The sequence below is a fragment of the Phasianus colchicus genome, chromosome 2, assembly GCF_987193195.1.
Source record: "Phasianus colchicus chromosome 2, bPhaCol1.hap1.1, whole genome shotgun sequence".
Classification (NCBI taxonomy): Eukaryota; Metazoa; Chordata; class Aves; order Galliformes; family Phasianidae; genus Phasianus; species Phasianus colchicus.
This window is the reverse complement of record NC_143437.1, coordinates 21,824,837-21,839,492: the sequence shown is the minus strand read 5'-3', so window position 1 is coordinate 21,839,492 and position 14,656 is coordinate 21,824,837. Positions and strand designations below refer to the sequence as shown.

General features: G+C 38.4%; 1 protein-coding gene across 2 annotated transcripts in view; it reads left to right on the top strand.

Moving 5' to 3' along the window:
- Window positions 1-14,656, top strand: part of PPP2R5A (protein phosphatase 2 regulatory subunit B'alpha) — a 39,841-nt gene that overhangs the window by 9,914 nt on the left and 15,271 nt on the right. For both annotated transcript variants that reach the window (XM_031595466.2, XM_031595474.2), the window contains exons 2-3: window positions 7,911-8,107; window positions 12,786-12,887. In XM_031595466.2, the coding sequence (XP_031451326.1) occupies window positions 7,911-8,107; window positions 12,786-12,887 (299 nt within the window). The remainder of the gene's footprint in view (window positions 1-7,910; window positions 8,108-12,785; window positions 12,888-14,656) is intronic.

The window sequence follows — 14,656 nt, the reverse complement described above, 5'->3', positions numbered from 1 at the left end:
CTTCAAATGGAATGTATCTGTGTTGACTGAAAATGCAATCATGGATATACACTGACTTTTATGGGAGCCTTGAAACCTATTCTCATAATTCCTTTATTGAAACAGAAAGCACGGCTGCCTACTTTTCTCTGTTCACAGGACAGTTTTTAGCCAGTATATGAAAACACATGCAGTTATTTACCACAACTTGAGTTAGTTCACTGGGCCCTCCTCGTGCCCTGGTTTCAGGCCAGCATTGCCCCTTGCACACCGATGTGTGGTTGTTGCTGAGGGATGTGTGTTACATTTTCTATGTCTGTTTCAGGAAAGCAGTTCAAATTATCAAGCCTGTCCCATCTTCTTGCCTTCCAAATAAAAATTTCCCATTCCAAAAGTCATTTACTTACTCTTATTTCCCAGTTTAATGGTCTGGCTATGCACATTAATTCCATGATGAGGTTTATCACCCTTACATTTATCATTGTCTTCCTTAAAGAAGTAGGCTTCCTATTCTAAATTATTTTAAGATTAATATTACATAATAATCATGAACTGTTCCACCTTCATCGAGCCAGTGAAACCATTATTTGGGCTTGCATGTAGCAGACAATGCTAAACTCCTGGAACCTCTGGATAAGTTCAAGAAAGGCCCATCCTGGCATGTGATCAGTCTGCTTTTTAAATGAGCACAGCAAATGTAGTAGCAGTTTATGCCAAAAACAAGTGAACACACTGGGGAACGTGGTTGTTGTCTTACTAATGCAAGAAAGCTTGCTTCAAATTCAAGAAGAGTAACATAACTGGTCTGTGAAAATGCATACTTCAGCTGCACAAAGTGAAATGTCTTTGCCTTTTATAATAAATTCATAGTATCACTCCAAATGAAGCTTGCATTTAATTAACCATGTGCGAATTCCTCAGCTTCTTGGTAATTTTTGTTATAAGCAACATTAGTTCAACTGTGTCCTGTCATCAGCTGTATGTATGTGCGTGTGTGTATATCAGTGTGTATATACATGTATGCTATTTAGCTTTTGTTTGGGTTTTGGCTTTGTGGAGTTACATGTTGCATGCTACCGACTTTCGGTTAGGATCTGAATGGGTGGTGCTCTTGAGGAAATGTTTGTAAGGTTCATGTTGTACATTTTGTCAGAGATGAGTTTAGTGTGATAGGATGATCCATGTTCCCATTCCAGTGGCTGATATGTCATTTGGTTTGGTAGATTTTCTTTCTTTTTTTTAAACATATGTGTATCTATATCTTTATATATATCTTTTGTTTAAGGAGTTGACATGGTTTTTATCCTCCTTTTTGAGAACATTATGGAAGAAATGAGATGGATTGTGGCAGGTCTGATCACTAGAGTCTTGCTATCTTTAACTTTTTGAGTACCATGTGAGTAATTTATTACTTTCTGCATCTGTTTGCATGTTGTCTTCTGTAATTACGTGGCAGGAAATAGGGCTATTAAATAGGAAAGCACTTCAGCTGGGTACTTTCTTATTGTCTGAAGTGTTTTGGTTGAGTCAAATTCTCATTAAAGTCAAGGGATTTCTTGTGGTAAGAGGTCTTAGCCATATGAGATTATAAGAATGCTTGGAAGATGGTAGAAACAATTTAGATCGGAGACACTTTTAGTTCACCATCACTCCAAGGAGTCATGTCAGAGAAAATTTGTGGCAGATGTTGTTGGATCAGCGTAGGCTTTTCAGATTTTCTGGACTGATTTGTTAAGGTCAACTGCTGGCCACATGGAGTGGCAGATGAGACTTACTGCAAAGCAGTGCTGCTATTGGGCAGGAGATAGCTTTCGAGTAGTGCTTTTAGTAAACAACTTTAACATTTTTCATAGCCTAGAATTCTTAGCTAACTTTTAAAGCCAGAAAAAGTATATGAATAAAAGTCAGCGTAGGCTGTTATCTCTATTTAGTGCGAGATTTTTTTAAATCACTTTTTGCCATAGGATGTATCAAGGAGTTAATCTTAAATACACAATTTCTCTTAAGCAAAATTTGTGATTTCTTAACTAGTTGAAAGAAATTAAAGTTTAATTTTATTTTATTTTTAAGCATTTTAATTGCTTTTTTTTGCACAACTCTTTGGAGAATTATGTGCATTCAGTTGGATAAAATGCATGTTCTGGGGATGGTTGAACAAATAGGAGGGTGTGGTATTATATTTTTAAAGTAGTGTTCATGTGGATCTGTTTGCAAGTCCTGCCTGGTGATCATCTGCAGAACAGTTTATCTCTAAGTGGTAGAAGATGCAGTTCAGCACATTGCCTTGATTGCTCCTTTGCAGTCCTTTGAATTTCTGAAATGGAGAGGTGAAGTGTGTTTATGAACATACGTGTCCCGGACAGGATCGATCAGTGTGCCTCCTGCACCTTCAGTCCTATCACAAATCTTTATTTTGGCTGTCTTATGTATGTGCTACAGACTTCCTAGTTTCATGTTTGAGAATGGTGTTCTGCTTCGTTATCTTCCAAACCACCTCCTCAGGAGGAGAGCTTGTTAACTCTTAAGATATATAATGTTGTTTTATCTGACTCCTTTATCTGACTTGCAAATCTGAGCTCTGTTTAGTAAAAACATCCAGGGCAACTCTTTCTAGAATTCCAGCAAAACCTGTAGACTACTGTAGGGCTGTGGCTAATTGGAAAAGGTATGGTGCCAAACTGCATTAAAAACAAACAAGCAAACAAACAAAAACCACACACAGAAACAAAAAACCTTATTCTGTTAGGAAATCGCACTTATCCCTTAGATGGCAACATATTTCTAGATGGGGAAAAAAAAAATACCGATGACAGGATTCCTTGGATACCCAACGTGGTGCATAATTCTGGCCCTAGCAGGGCTGCTGAGCTACCAAAAGCTGATACTGTGGGAACATCTTTTACAGATGTAAGGACAATGAATAATATTTTAGACTATCAGTATAGTGAAGTATGCTGTGAGATTTTGTACAGGGGCTGCATCTTTCATTAGAATGGAGTTTAAAGTTTGCTTTCTGAGGGAGAGGAGAAAGGGAAGTAAAATATAGTTAAGATTTTTCAGTTATCTCATACCCATGAAGTTGGAGGATATGGTTACAAATGAGACGGTGAAGTAACAGCTTGATGCAGCTGAGAGAGGAGTTTCTGCTCCCATCTCTAACCTCGTGCCAGACCTGGTGATCATCAGACCCCTCCAGAAGCCATTTAACTTCTCTAATATGGCCATGTTATTGAGTTAAAGCAGCTCACAGAAGGGTCTGACAAATTCCAGAGCCAGTGTTGAGGGATAGATGTGACTGGGAGCAAAGGAGGGAAGGGATGAGTACATGACAAGGGAGTAGCGGGGAGAGAGACCTCTCCTTGTCATTGTCAGCCAGCTGTTTTGCTGCCTGTCAAGCTGCAGGCGTAAGCTTCTGAGAGCTGGGAAGTGTATTCTGTCCTCTCTTGTAACATCAGTTGCATCAAAACTCTGTTAACGATGTCTTACCATGCCTGCAACATAAACACTGGCACTCCAGCCTTTCAGGTGCTTCAGGAGATTGCAACAATAGCAAGAACTTCACAGGACAAAAATAAACGTAAAAGTGATGTTAGGCAGAACTCCCTGTGCTTGATTTAGATGGGTTAGACCAGAGTTTACCAGAACAGCCTCTTTCTGCTTTGAGCAGACTGTACAGCAATGTTGTTATTCTAATGAGGTGAGGAAATTAAAAACAAAAAACAAAAAACCAAGCATGGTGTTCCATGGTGCGTGTGCTGCTCCTGTTGTGTCATGTCATTAAGGCTTCATTCTTTGTTTGCAAATCCCTCCACTATTGAATACAGCTGCACATAGTGAGTTAATTTTGTACTGCCTGGGAAAGTAAGTTTTTGGAATTTCCAATTTGTGTAGCTGGGAAGGGAGCTTTTGTGGGTTTGGATCCTGCTTTCTGCTGAAGCAAGGATTGTGTTGAGTTCCCTGGCTTTGCACAGGAGATCTTGGATAAACAATTACATTTAGAAAGGAGAAGTGTCTTTCTTTTCCTTCCAGGAGGAGTGCCTGTAAACATAGGAAATAAGCATACTGTGGGAAGATGTCACTGTAGTTTGTTGGCTAGTGATACAGTGATGGTTGTCTCTCAAGTGCTGGTGAGGTAGATCAGGGATTGTCAAGTTTCCTATCTATATTTTGTTGGGTCCTCCTTAAATATAAATAAATATGTTACCTTTAACTTGGTACTCTGTGCTCAGACTTAGATTGCTAACCTCATAAGTATGAAAGCACTTGGTTTAGGGGTATTGTCTGTAATCATTAGACTTCTGTAAATAGTAGAGAGGCTGAGAATTTCAGTGCTATGGAGTGTGAGGATCCAGTGAACTATTTTCATCAGTTACAAGCACATGTTAACATCTGCCGTGCAAATGATCAGACGCAGTGACTGTCCTTAAAAAGTCACAGTTAAAGGGAATCATAATTTACAATGGCTTTTTTTGGTATTGGGTAGAAGGCTTTGTCTTCAGGATTTTCTGCCATCATATCTGATTAAGGATTGACTTTCTGCAGCTGCCTAGAATTTCATTACTGCCTTCCCAAGGACCCCAGATCTACTGACAGCCTTTCAAAGGATATGAGAATGGATTTAAAGAATTTCCTGACTCGTGCTTCTGCCATGCAGCCTCTAGAAAACAAAGCTGAGGCAATTGGATTTTGATCACCTGGATCAGATGTTGTGTAGGCCATTTTCAGTTTTTTATTATTAATGTGTCATGACACACTTCCAAACAGGATTAAATGTCTTAGCTCTGTTTTTCTGCTTTAGACTCCCTTGTGTTTTGCTTTCTTCCTTCTCTCCTCCTTGCCCTTCTTTTAAGTGACTTTTCCAACAACATACAGCAATTTCGGAATGTGCTGGTAATAGAATTCAGGGTTTGTTTATTTTGTCACTTCAAAGTACAGCCTGCCAACAAGGTTTTTTTCTTGAAGCATTCACTGCCTATTTTGAACCTGTGTTGTAGTGTATGGTCCTCACGCTATTTAGGGTAAGCAGCTTCTTTCACTTCAGATGGATGGTATAAATCTTCACAGAATTTAAATTGAAACTGGTTTAAAAATCATCCTGCTGGTTGCTAAAGTACTAAAACTACAAGCTCTGGTGATGTTGCATTTATGGTGGCACAGGTTTTCATTCACAGAACTGGAATACACTATTGCAACATGAGTTTGTCATGGTAGAGTAGTGCCTAGCTTCTGTTGTGCTGAGGTAGTTAAGCCGAGTTCAAGACAAGGCTTTAGGGGTCAGAAGGCTATCTGACCAAGGAGCTTTCCCACGTCCCTAGAGCTTACCAAGGCACCTCTCCTAACATTCCTGGGATACATGTGCTGTGTGTCAAGCAGGTCCTGCGCTGGTGGAGGCAGGTAGTGCTGATCCAGCAGAGCTGCCTGTCCTCTTACCTTATTTATTAAGGTGATTTTTATCTCATTTTTATTTTACGTCATTTTTATCTCTTGCAGATGTCGTGTTGTTGTGGAAAATAGATGTGTAGAAGAAAATACTTCTTTCAGTTTGGTTCTGAGTGTTACAAGGAACAAAACTGATTAATGAACTGGTTTTTCATCTGGAGAAATGTCTAACTAAGCTAGATTGGATTGCTAATGGAATGGACTGATGTGTGGTCAGAGAGAGATGATCTCTATTTCTCTAATGTCTAATGAAAAGTGGCTAACAGAGATTTCTTTGTTTGAGAGAAATTAACAAGTGATTTAATTATTTCTTCTGGATTCCTGTTACTTGATTTCAGCATTAGGTCTTGAGTTTGTTTTCACCACTATTGCAAATGTTCAGGTGACATCTGCTAGTTTTTGAAACTCCAAATTTTGGTTTATGAAGCTTCATTTTATTGACCATCAACCAAACACAACACGTGCTGCCTCTAGCTGCTGGGCTTTTGTAGTGTGGAGCACAGCTGTAGTGAGGCAGAGTTAGAGGAGATGCGAGTCCTGTCTGAGGCTGGCTGTGTGCTTAGGGTTGCTATCAGAAATAAATGCCTCCTGTGTTGGTTCCTTTAGCTCAGCTTTTTGGATTGTCTCCTCAGCATGTCACTGTTATTGCTTTGTTGCTATGATACTGCACTTACTCATGCAATCTGCTGCAGAATATTAGAAGCTCTGAGCTGAAATGTTATGTAACTTACAAATGTTTTTACAGCTGATGCTCATTATTTTGCACAGAGGAACGATTCACGTCTTTGCTGTCGTGTGATTTGTTGATATCTGAGAGCAACAAGCATCTGCAATTTTTTCTTCAGAAGAAATGGTTCAAATATCAGAACTGCCATACAATAGTATGGGTTGTTCTTTACGAGGGAGTAATAACCACCAGCTTTCTTACAAGATCCCTGGAGCTGTTGTGCTCAGTTAATAGGACTGTCACTGTCAGATGGCAAAGGGGAAGGTGGTACAGTGTTCTGATGTTGGAACTCGTGGAATGCAGCATGCACTTGGGACTTTGCATTTAGTCCATTTTAGCAGCAACTTCTTTGCTTGCATGGAAATTAAAGGATTCTATCAGATCATTAGTGAATGTTAAAAGCATTGCTGACTGGTGGAAGTGGAAGGTGTTTTGCTGAGAAACTTCAGGAACTGACAAAATGTGTTTGAGTCACTAAACTTACAAATTTAAATCTTGCTAAGTTAGAGTAATCCTAAAACGCTAAAGAGAAGCATGAGATCTTTCTGTGTTTTGTTCAACCTTTAAAATGAGCTTAAGATTTTCAGCAGCATTACAAGGCTGCTGTTTTTTCTTCGTCTTCTTAATTTCCTTCTGATGAAGTGGCAGTGCTAAAACAAATAGTACAGGGGATGAATGAAACTAAGGGATTAGGTTGTCTGCCTGTAGATAGGTCTTGGAAGTTGTACAGGGGAAAAGCATTCCTTACTCCCAGATAAAATAGGGAGTAGATAGGGAAACAAGTGAAATCCCAGGTGACTGATAGATGAGGTGGTACTATGTTGCTGGAGTGGCTGAGAAGAAGCCTGACAACTCAAGCAACTAAAAAAAAAAAACACAGACAAAGGATGCCATGGTTCTTAACATTGGCCTGGGCACTGTGACATTGATCTGATTTCTCAGTTAAAACCATGGCTGCCTTCGAACACTTACATTGTGAGGGTGTATTCTATTTGTGAAGTATACATTACTCAGTGATCTAGCTGATGTGCAGCTAGCGTGAAATGCTAATGGAGGAATTTTGCTTATCAGCTATCAGAGAAACCGCACTATCAAATGGAAAGGCCAAGTTGTAGACAAACACATTGCCCTAATAGGCCAAAAAAGCTGTAAAACCTTACATGACTAAGACTGTAATAAATTAGACCAAAAACATCAAAATTTGGGGGTAATCCTTTTGAAATATTGGAGTTGATTCTCAGGGGAAACATTCATCACATGATATCAAAAGTATGTGAGGTATGTTGCATCAGGGTTAAAAAAAAAGAAAAGACAAAGTTCCTTCAAAGCTGATTTTACAGCTTTTAAGCAGGTTATATAATAAAGGATTAGGGAACAGAATGAGACAAATCGGATGAATGAGAGGTTAGTATGATGCACTGCTTGTGTATGTGACTTTTTGTGAGGGAGAGCTGGTACTTACTGAAGGCTATGTATTTCAAATAAAGTTAATTCACTTGTTTTCTATATATACATTTTCTACCTTGCTTTCATTTGGGATTCCATTGTATATTTCGTATACAAGTTTTGAATGATGAGCCACTGTAACATACTTAAACAGATACTTTCAGTATCTTTCTCTTTTCACAGTATTACTTAGCTTATTACTTTGCTAGTTGTACAACATACCATTCCTCAGTTAAAGATCTGACAGATTATGCAAATTTTAGTCAACTGAATTTGCTTTTATGGACTTAGGTGTTTGTTGGTTTTTTGTTTTCTATAGATGCCACCTCCAATGAACAGCAAGATCTTTTCTGTCAGAAGTTGCAGCAGTGTTGTGTGCTCTTTGACTTCATGGACTCTGTTTCAGACCTGAAAGGCAAAGAAATTAAGAGAGCAACACTGAATGAACTGGTTGAATATGTTTCAACGAATCGTGGAGTGATTGTTGAATCAGCTTATGCTGACATAGTGAAAATGGTAAGTAGAATCTGGAACTGAATGCTCTAAACTGAATAAAGTATCCTCAATGAATCAGTTTACAGATGTGATGGCATCTAACTCAGAATTGCCGTTGGTTTTTTCTGCTTATAAAATACAGTAATGTTGTTTTACCATTGTTAATGGTAACTTGGCTTACAGGATTATTTAGAAAGGCTTGTAAAAAGTAACAAAAGAAAAAAGCAACACAACTTGAATGTTTTATTTATTAGCTTAAGTACATGCTTCTAGGGTAATTAAAATGAAGGAATTGGTATACTGCAGGTGTTTACATTCTGTATATGCTTTGAAGTCATTCTCATTCAGAAAATGGAAATATTTCAGTGCTACCTTGTCCTTGTTTATTTAAGAATGTCAGTGGAACGATAGCATGAAGTCTTCTGGTAAGGATTCTTGTGGGTGCTAGTGTCAACAGAAAAGTTTATCAGTGTGACAAACTGTCTGTAAGTAGTAAATACAGAGTGTGGCTGTTTGTTAGTACTGTTTGGGCCTCAGAGAGCTGTGCAGGGTTAGCCTAAGTGGTCCGCTTGAGTTGTAAACCACAGAATGACTTGTACTGTGCAATTTCTGCAAATGGCTTGTTGAATAAGCAACAAAATATGTGGCCATTATCTGCTGACGTTGCTAGATTTTTTATACACATTTTAAAATGCTACCACTTCTATATCTGTATCTGTATTATGTGTGCAGGGAACACAACTGAAGGTCTTGAAAAATGTTTCAGAATATTGCCAAAATTAATTTGTCTAGAGATTTGAACTTAAAAAATAATGTGTTGAATGCCTCTTGCATTTAGGCTAACAGTTGTCTAAACTTTGGTTAAGCTTACATATGCCCAGTGCTGACCTCAGAAGTAACTGTTAGGTTGGTAAGCAGGGCAGTTTCAAACACATGGCCTGCAACTTTTATAATTTTCTATATGCTGAAGCACTGAAATCTGCTGGTTTTTTCCCCTCAATGTTTTTTTCTTTCTTTCTGTGAGAAGCTCATGTGGAAGTAAACGTAGGAATTATACCAGTATAATCAAGGACTGAGATTGTTGAAACAGATTATCGAAACTCTGCTAATTGTTTTGGCTGTTTCACAGGATACTTGTTAAGCTTTACAAAAGATCTAGGACACTTTTTTGTGTGTGTGTATGTAGTATTGTTTTTTAAGAGACACTGTGTTTCCATACTAAATGGTTTTTACCCAAGGTCTTAGTGCTCAGAGAATATCCACCTATTTCTTGGCTTTTTTTTTTTTTCTTTTCCCACTGTTGGTGGCACTAAGCCTGAACCCTTTTCTATCTGTGTGTCCTCTGCAGCCTCTTGGTAGAAGAAAGAGTACACTAACTAGCCTGTCATACTTGCTGAAGGGAGAAGAGATTTTCTTTTATATTGGAGTTGTTTCCCTTTCTTGGAGATACTGTGTTAGGCTGTTCTTTTGAGGTTATTGTTGTTGTGCAAATGATTGGGCTCTGTGGATGCTTATTTTTCCTTCCAACAAATTTCCATCTCCTTTTCTTTCTTAAAATAACAGAAAATGAAGAAGGCCTTAAATGCTCAGTGAGAGCTTTTTCAGAGCTTGAGACAAAAGATCTCTCCAAGCCTGAACAGTATTCCTAGTCTCCCTAGCAACTGGCAGCAGAAAAGGTCTTTGCTATGAATTAGGACTAAGTACCAGCTTTCTGAAAGAACCCTGGTTGGGTCTGTGCCTACAAACAACATGTGTGTCAGGTTTGAGGCCTTCCTTTATAGCTTCCATGAGATTTTGAAAAAAATATGTATCTTTATTTTTACTTGTCAAGCTTTTGTTTTCAATGTTAATACATTAAAAGAAAAAGCATTTGAGTTCTTTGCAGAGTTTGAAGGATAGTGTTTTTGAGGCAAAAAGTAGAAATCAACTTTGGTGAAATCCCACAACCACCTGACTTGTAGTAAAGGATGGACAGATCGCAGAAATTCCCTTAGAAAAGCTGGAGTGGCATCAGTGACAGAAACAGAGCTTATTTCTTTCCAAGGCCCCTTGTCTCTCTAGGCCTGGGATCACTTTCTTCCAGATTGCAAAGATTTCATTGGAATTGCCTGTGTTTTGGTGAGGCAAAGTCAGCAATCCCTTACAGATATCCAGAGCTGAGATCTGTGCAGGTGAGGTCGTCTCCTAGGAGGTCTCCTTCTCTCTCAGGAACAAAGATGCCTTTCTGTTTAGGCAGATGTGCAGGACATGTGCTGTCAATTATTATTTGGTGTTCCAGGCAGCCTGACTTTCATGTAATTCTGTTGCCGAAGTCTTCAGTTTAAGAACTGAGGAAGAATTTTGCATGCAAATAGTTTTGAAGGAGTGGTGCAGCTCCCTGCTAAGTTGTCTAAAACTAGCAGCTTCTCAGTTTGGAAATTTCTTGGTAGTACTCTGAAGATAACAGCAATTTAGAGTTTGGCATAATGAATCTTTCTAAAAGTTTAAAATCAGTGGGAGGTTTGAAAGCTCTAAAACACAGTGAGTTTGGGAGCACAGCAGGAATGTCCCTTCAGTCCCCATTTCTGCTTCATCCTCGTTTGTCTACCAACCTCCCCTCATTCTGCACCAGCACATGGAAGTGTAACATAAATTGATTATGGATTATCCTAGCAGTGGTGTATTCAGAATTTCAAAAGGTATCACATATCTCTATCTGCATACTGAGAAATGAGAACGGAATCTGGTGTCCCTCCAGATGTTTAGCTTCCTTGGGAAGTAGTGCGAAGTAGGGGATTCTTTTCTGTTTCAGTTCAAATAATAAAAGATGCTTTATCTCAACACTTTAACTGGTACATTTTCAGAGGCCACTTTACAAAAGTTTCTGAGGTTTAGAAAGCTAATGCTGGGTTTCTGTAAAAGGTGATGGAGCTGCAAAAGCATGTAGCACTCTGTTAAGATTTGTGTGTTTAAAATCACTGTTTTGGGATAATACCCATCCCCTGCTTAGGAATGAAAAGGGCTGTTCTAAATAATACGAGAGGTTGTTATTCTTCTACTACAGAGATATGTTTGGTAATTGGTACTCTGTTCTAGCCTCAAAATTGTTGTATTCTGTGTGGAAACAGAAGCTCTGTGCTAAAGGGTTCAGTCCGGCAAGATGCATCTAGAAATAAAAAGGTGCATTTTCAAGAGATGTTACCAGAAGTCTTGCAGGCAGATATAGGTGAGCCTTGGTAGGGATTGATTTGTATTTAAATGTTTTTCATGGTTACCTTCTTGCATACCTGGTAAGAGTAGTCATTGTCAAGTAACAGAACCAAGTCTTGGTTTTTGGGTTTGATTAAAATCCCCATTCTCTCAGGCTCCCATTTTCTCCCTCCCCAGTTTTCTCCCTGCAGCCAATTTTGTTCATGTCCCTTATGTTTACAACACCACACAACAAACTGCAGTGTGAGCTAGGAGATGGTGCTCTAATGCCCATCCATACAGAACATCACTGACCTTCTAGTCTAGAGCAGCAGTGTCTGCAGCTTTAATGTGTGCCAACAGGAGACAGTGACAGGGAATGGAATGAAGGGCATAGGAGGAATTCAGAAGTCAGCGCATGCAACAGCTTTGTATTTTGTTTAATGAAGCAGCTGATTTTTCTGTGCAGAGCCAACTGGGTGACTTCTGGATCTTTTTATGTCCTTTTGCAAGATCCTTCAAACACCTTGGAGACTCCATGGAAGCTGTGCAGTAGCATTTGCTGCAAATTGTCAAACATTCTTTCTTTTGTGTTTAGTAGGGTTGGGTGGATAGCAGCTATTTGAAACAGATTTGATTGAAAAGGCTAATGAGTTTGAAATTTAATTGGAAAAATTGGGCTAAATGTGTTCCTGAGAGAACAGTGGAAAATGCAGAAAAGAAATTAATTTCATGTTCTCTATTGTTCATGTTGAAATGATTTAAAATCTGATGTGTTGCATTTGGCAGATGACATGACATTTATTTTTCTTTTGACATCTGAAAGATGGGTCCTCTATCCAGACTTGTATATAGTTGAAAAACCTCCTTTTAAATCTGCTCTCTTGAAATTGATTTGACGTGACTGGGTCGTACTTAAAGTAACTCGGTAGCCATTTTTGCTAGTTTTTCCAAGTTCCTCTGTGCTAGATCAAAAGGTTACAATTGTTAGGTGTGCTTGACTTCCCAAAACCTTGAAATATCTTGAAATTATGAAAGGTAAAAAGCTGTAAGCGGTTCTTACATTTTTTCTTACAAGTGAAGAACATCTTGAAAAATAGTTCACAAGTCTAAAGCCAGATACATTTTTGAGATTGTCTGCCTTCCACGTGAAAAGAACTGTGTCTGACTCATAATCAGTCATGTTGTATTTCATGCCTGATACAAAGCTTCAGCTTGTGGCATCATGTAGTTAAAAACCAGGCTTCAGAGGGAGGAAGCAGAAATTTTCTTTGACTAGTTTTGAAGAAAAAATGTAGGTATGCCCATATCTAGCTGCAAATGTATACAATAATGAAGCCATCAGTTACTTCCTTAGTATTTTCATTGGCCTTTGGAAAATGTAAAGAAAAAGTCAGGTTGTTGTTGGTTCTTTTTTTTTTTTTAAGCTGCTGTTACTTTGTGTAATTTTAAAATAAAAGCAGTACGTTACTCTGTGTGGTCTGTGGAAGCAAAGAAACAATTCCATTAACATGTATTTTTTCTATTACAGATTAGTTCTAATATTTTCAGAACACTTCCACCTAGCGATAACCCAGATTTTGATCCAGAAGAAGATGAGCCAACTCTTGAGGCCTCGTGGCCCCACATACAGGTACGGGATTCCTTTATTGTCAAGCCTTCTTGTAAGGCATGAACTGATCTGAGATATCTGAGTAATTTTGTACCTTTGGTATGAAAGTCAGAATTGGTTTTATAAGAATATAACTGAATTTCTGTGCTTGGAAGAGGGGAAAAAAAGTGAGGCTTTTTTTACTTGTATGAATATGGAAAAACATAAGCGTTCCAAATTGTCTAAATTCTCTTTCTTGTTTTGAGTGATTTGTAGTGTTGAAGTGTGGTGTGTGTATCTATACGTCTTTAAAATGTATCGATGTTCTGGGTAATTATGTTCTTTATTTAGGAGGTTTGTTTTCTGCACTTGATGAATTTTTCTATGGTTTCAATAAAATATAAGTGAACGCTAACAATTCAGTTTCTTGTCACAGTAACAAAAACAGCAATAGCTTTTATTTGTCTTCTGAGCAAGAAATAGATATCTCTTCATTCTTCCCTCCCTCTGTTCAAGAACTTTACAATATAGGCATTGTTGTTTGCTAACAGTAGGTTAGTTATTCTATTGTTGCTCTCCTCTACCAATCTTGTGATTTTATAGCATCGCTGTATCAATGACATGATTTATTTGTGCTACTGCTGATTTTTTCTCAATTATCAGTTAAAAGTTGAACAGTCCTAAATCACTTGTCATCATCCAAGTTCTCAGGTTATCATCCAAGGTACTCAGTTATGTAGCAACTTGTAATAGAGAGTAGAAGATTAATAGTTGCTAAGTATCTGTATGCCATCTGCTCCCCTCTGTCCTTAAAATACTGCATGAAGATATAATACTTTATGTCCTTACGAGGGGCATGCGAATCCCTGTGCAGTGGGGAGTTGCACAAAGGCTATGCAAATATCTCCTAAAGTCTGTAGAGGCATCATTTGACTTCCAAATGCTCCTGTCTCCCAGGAATAAAATTTGTAAATGTTTGCTCAGTTCACTTTAGGACATGACTGAACTGTGGTTCTTACAGGAAAAAAAACTTGTGGTATCTGTGGCCATTTCACTTTGTGCTTTAGGCTCATCTATGGGAAAGTGGAAGAGCTCTGTGTTGTTGTATCGTTTGAAATTTTACTTTTGACTTTTTCTTTTGCCCTTTTCTAAATGAGTGTTGGCCAGGCTATCTGATTACTGATAGTGGATTTCCTGCTCCTGCAGTCAATCATCCTGGTCCTTGGAATAAATTTGCTCAGTGCAGCACAATGGAAATAGTTTGTTTTTTCTCCCCTTTAGCTCTTCTTGAGTTCTCCACCCTTTACCTAGATGGTAGAACTCAAAATTGTTGTCTGTCACATAGCCAGTTTTTTCTGGGAGGGAAAAGAAAAAAAAAATCTGACTCTACTGTTCTCTGTTCTGATGAATGTGTTATTTCACTTCAACATAATGTTACAGTTAATAGCTTAGTAAGTTACCAGCAACATGTGTAGCCACTACAAAAGACTGTAGACGTTCAGTAAAAACTAGAGTCACTTGAAAGACATAGCTTTAAAGTTATACTCAAGGTGGTTTGTAAAAACCAGACTAGATTGAACAAGCTGGCATTAGAACCACCCTGTGTTGCTGGGCTTAGTGAGCTGTAAGTAGATGGTGGAATTGTTAGCTCAAAGCAGTAGTATTCTAGTGGTCTCTGCAATAATGAACAGTGAATCATCAAAACATAGTAGGAGTTATTTGTCCTTTTACCCAAACAGACTGATTTGGAGAATTGAAACTACCAAAGCCAACAATTCTCCCCATGATTTAGTATTCCTAGTGGTAACACT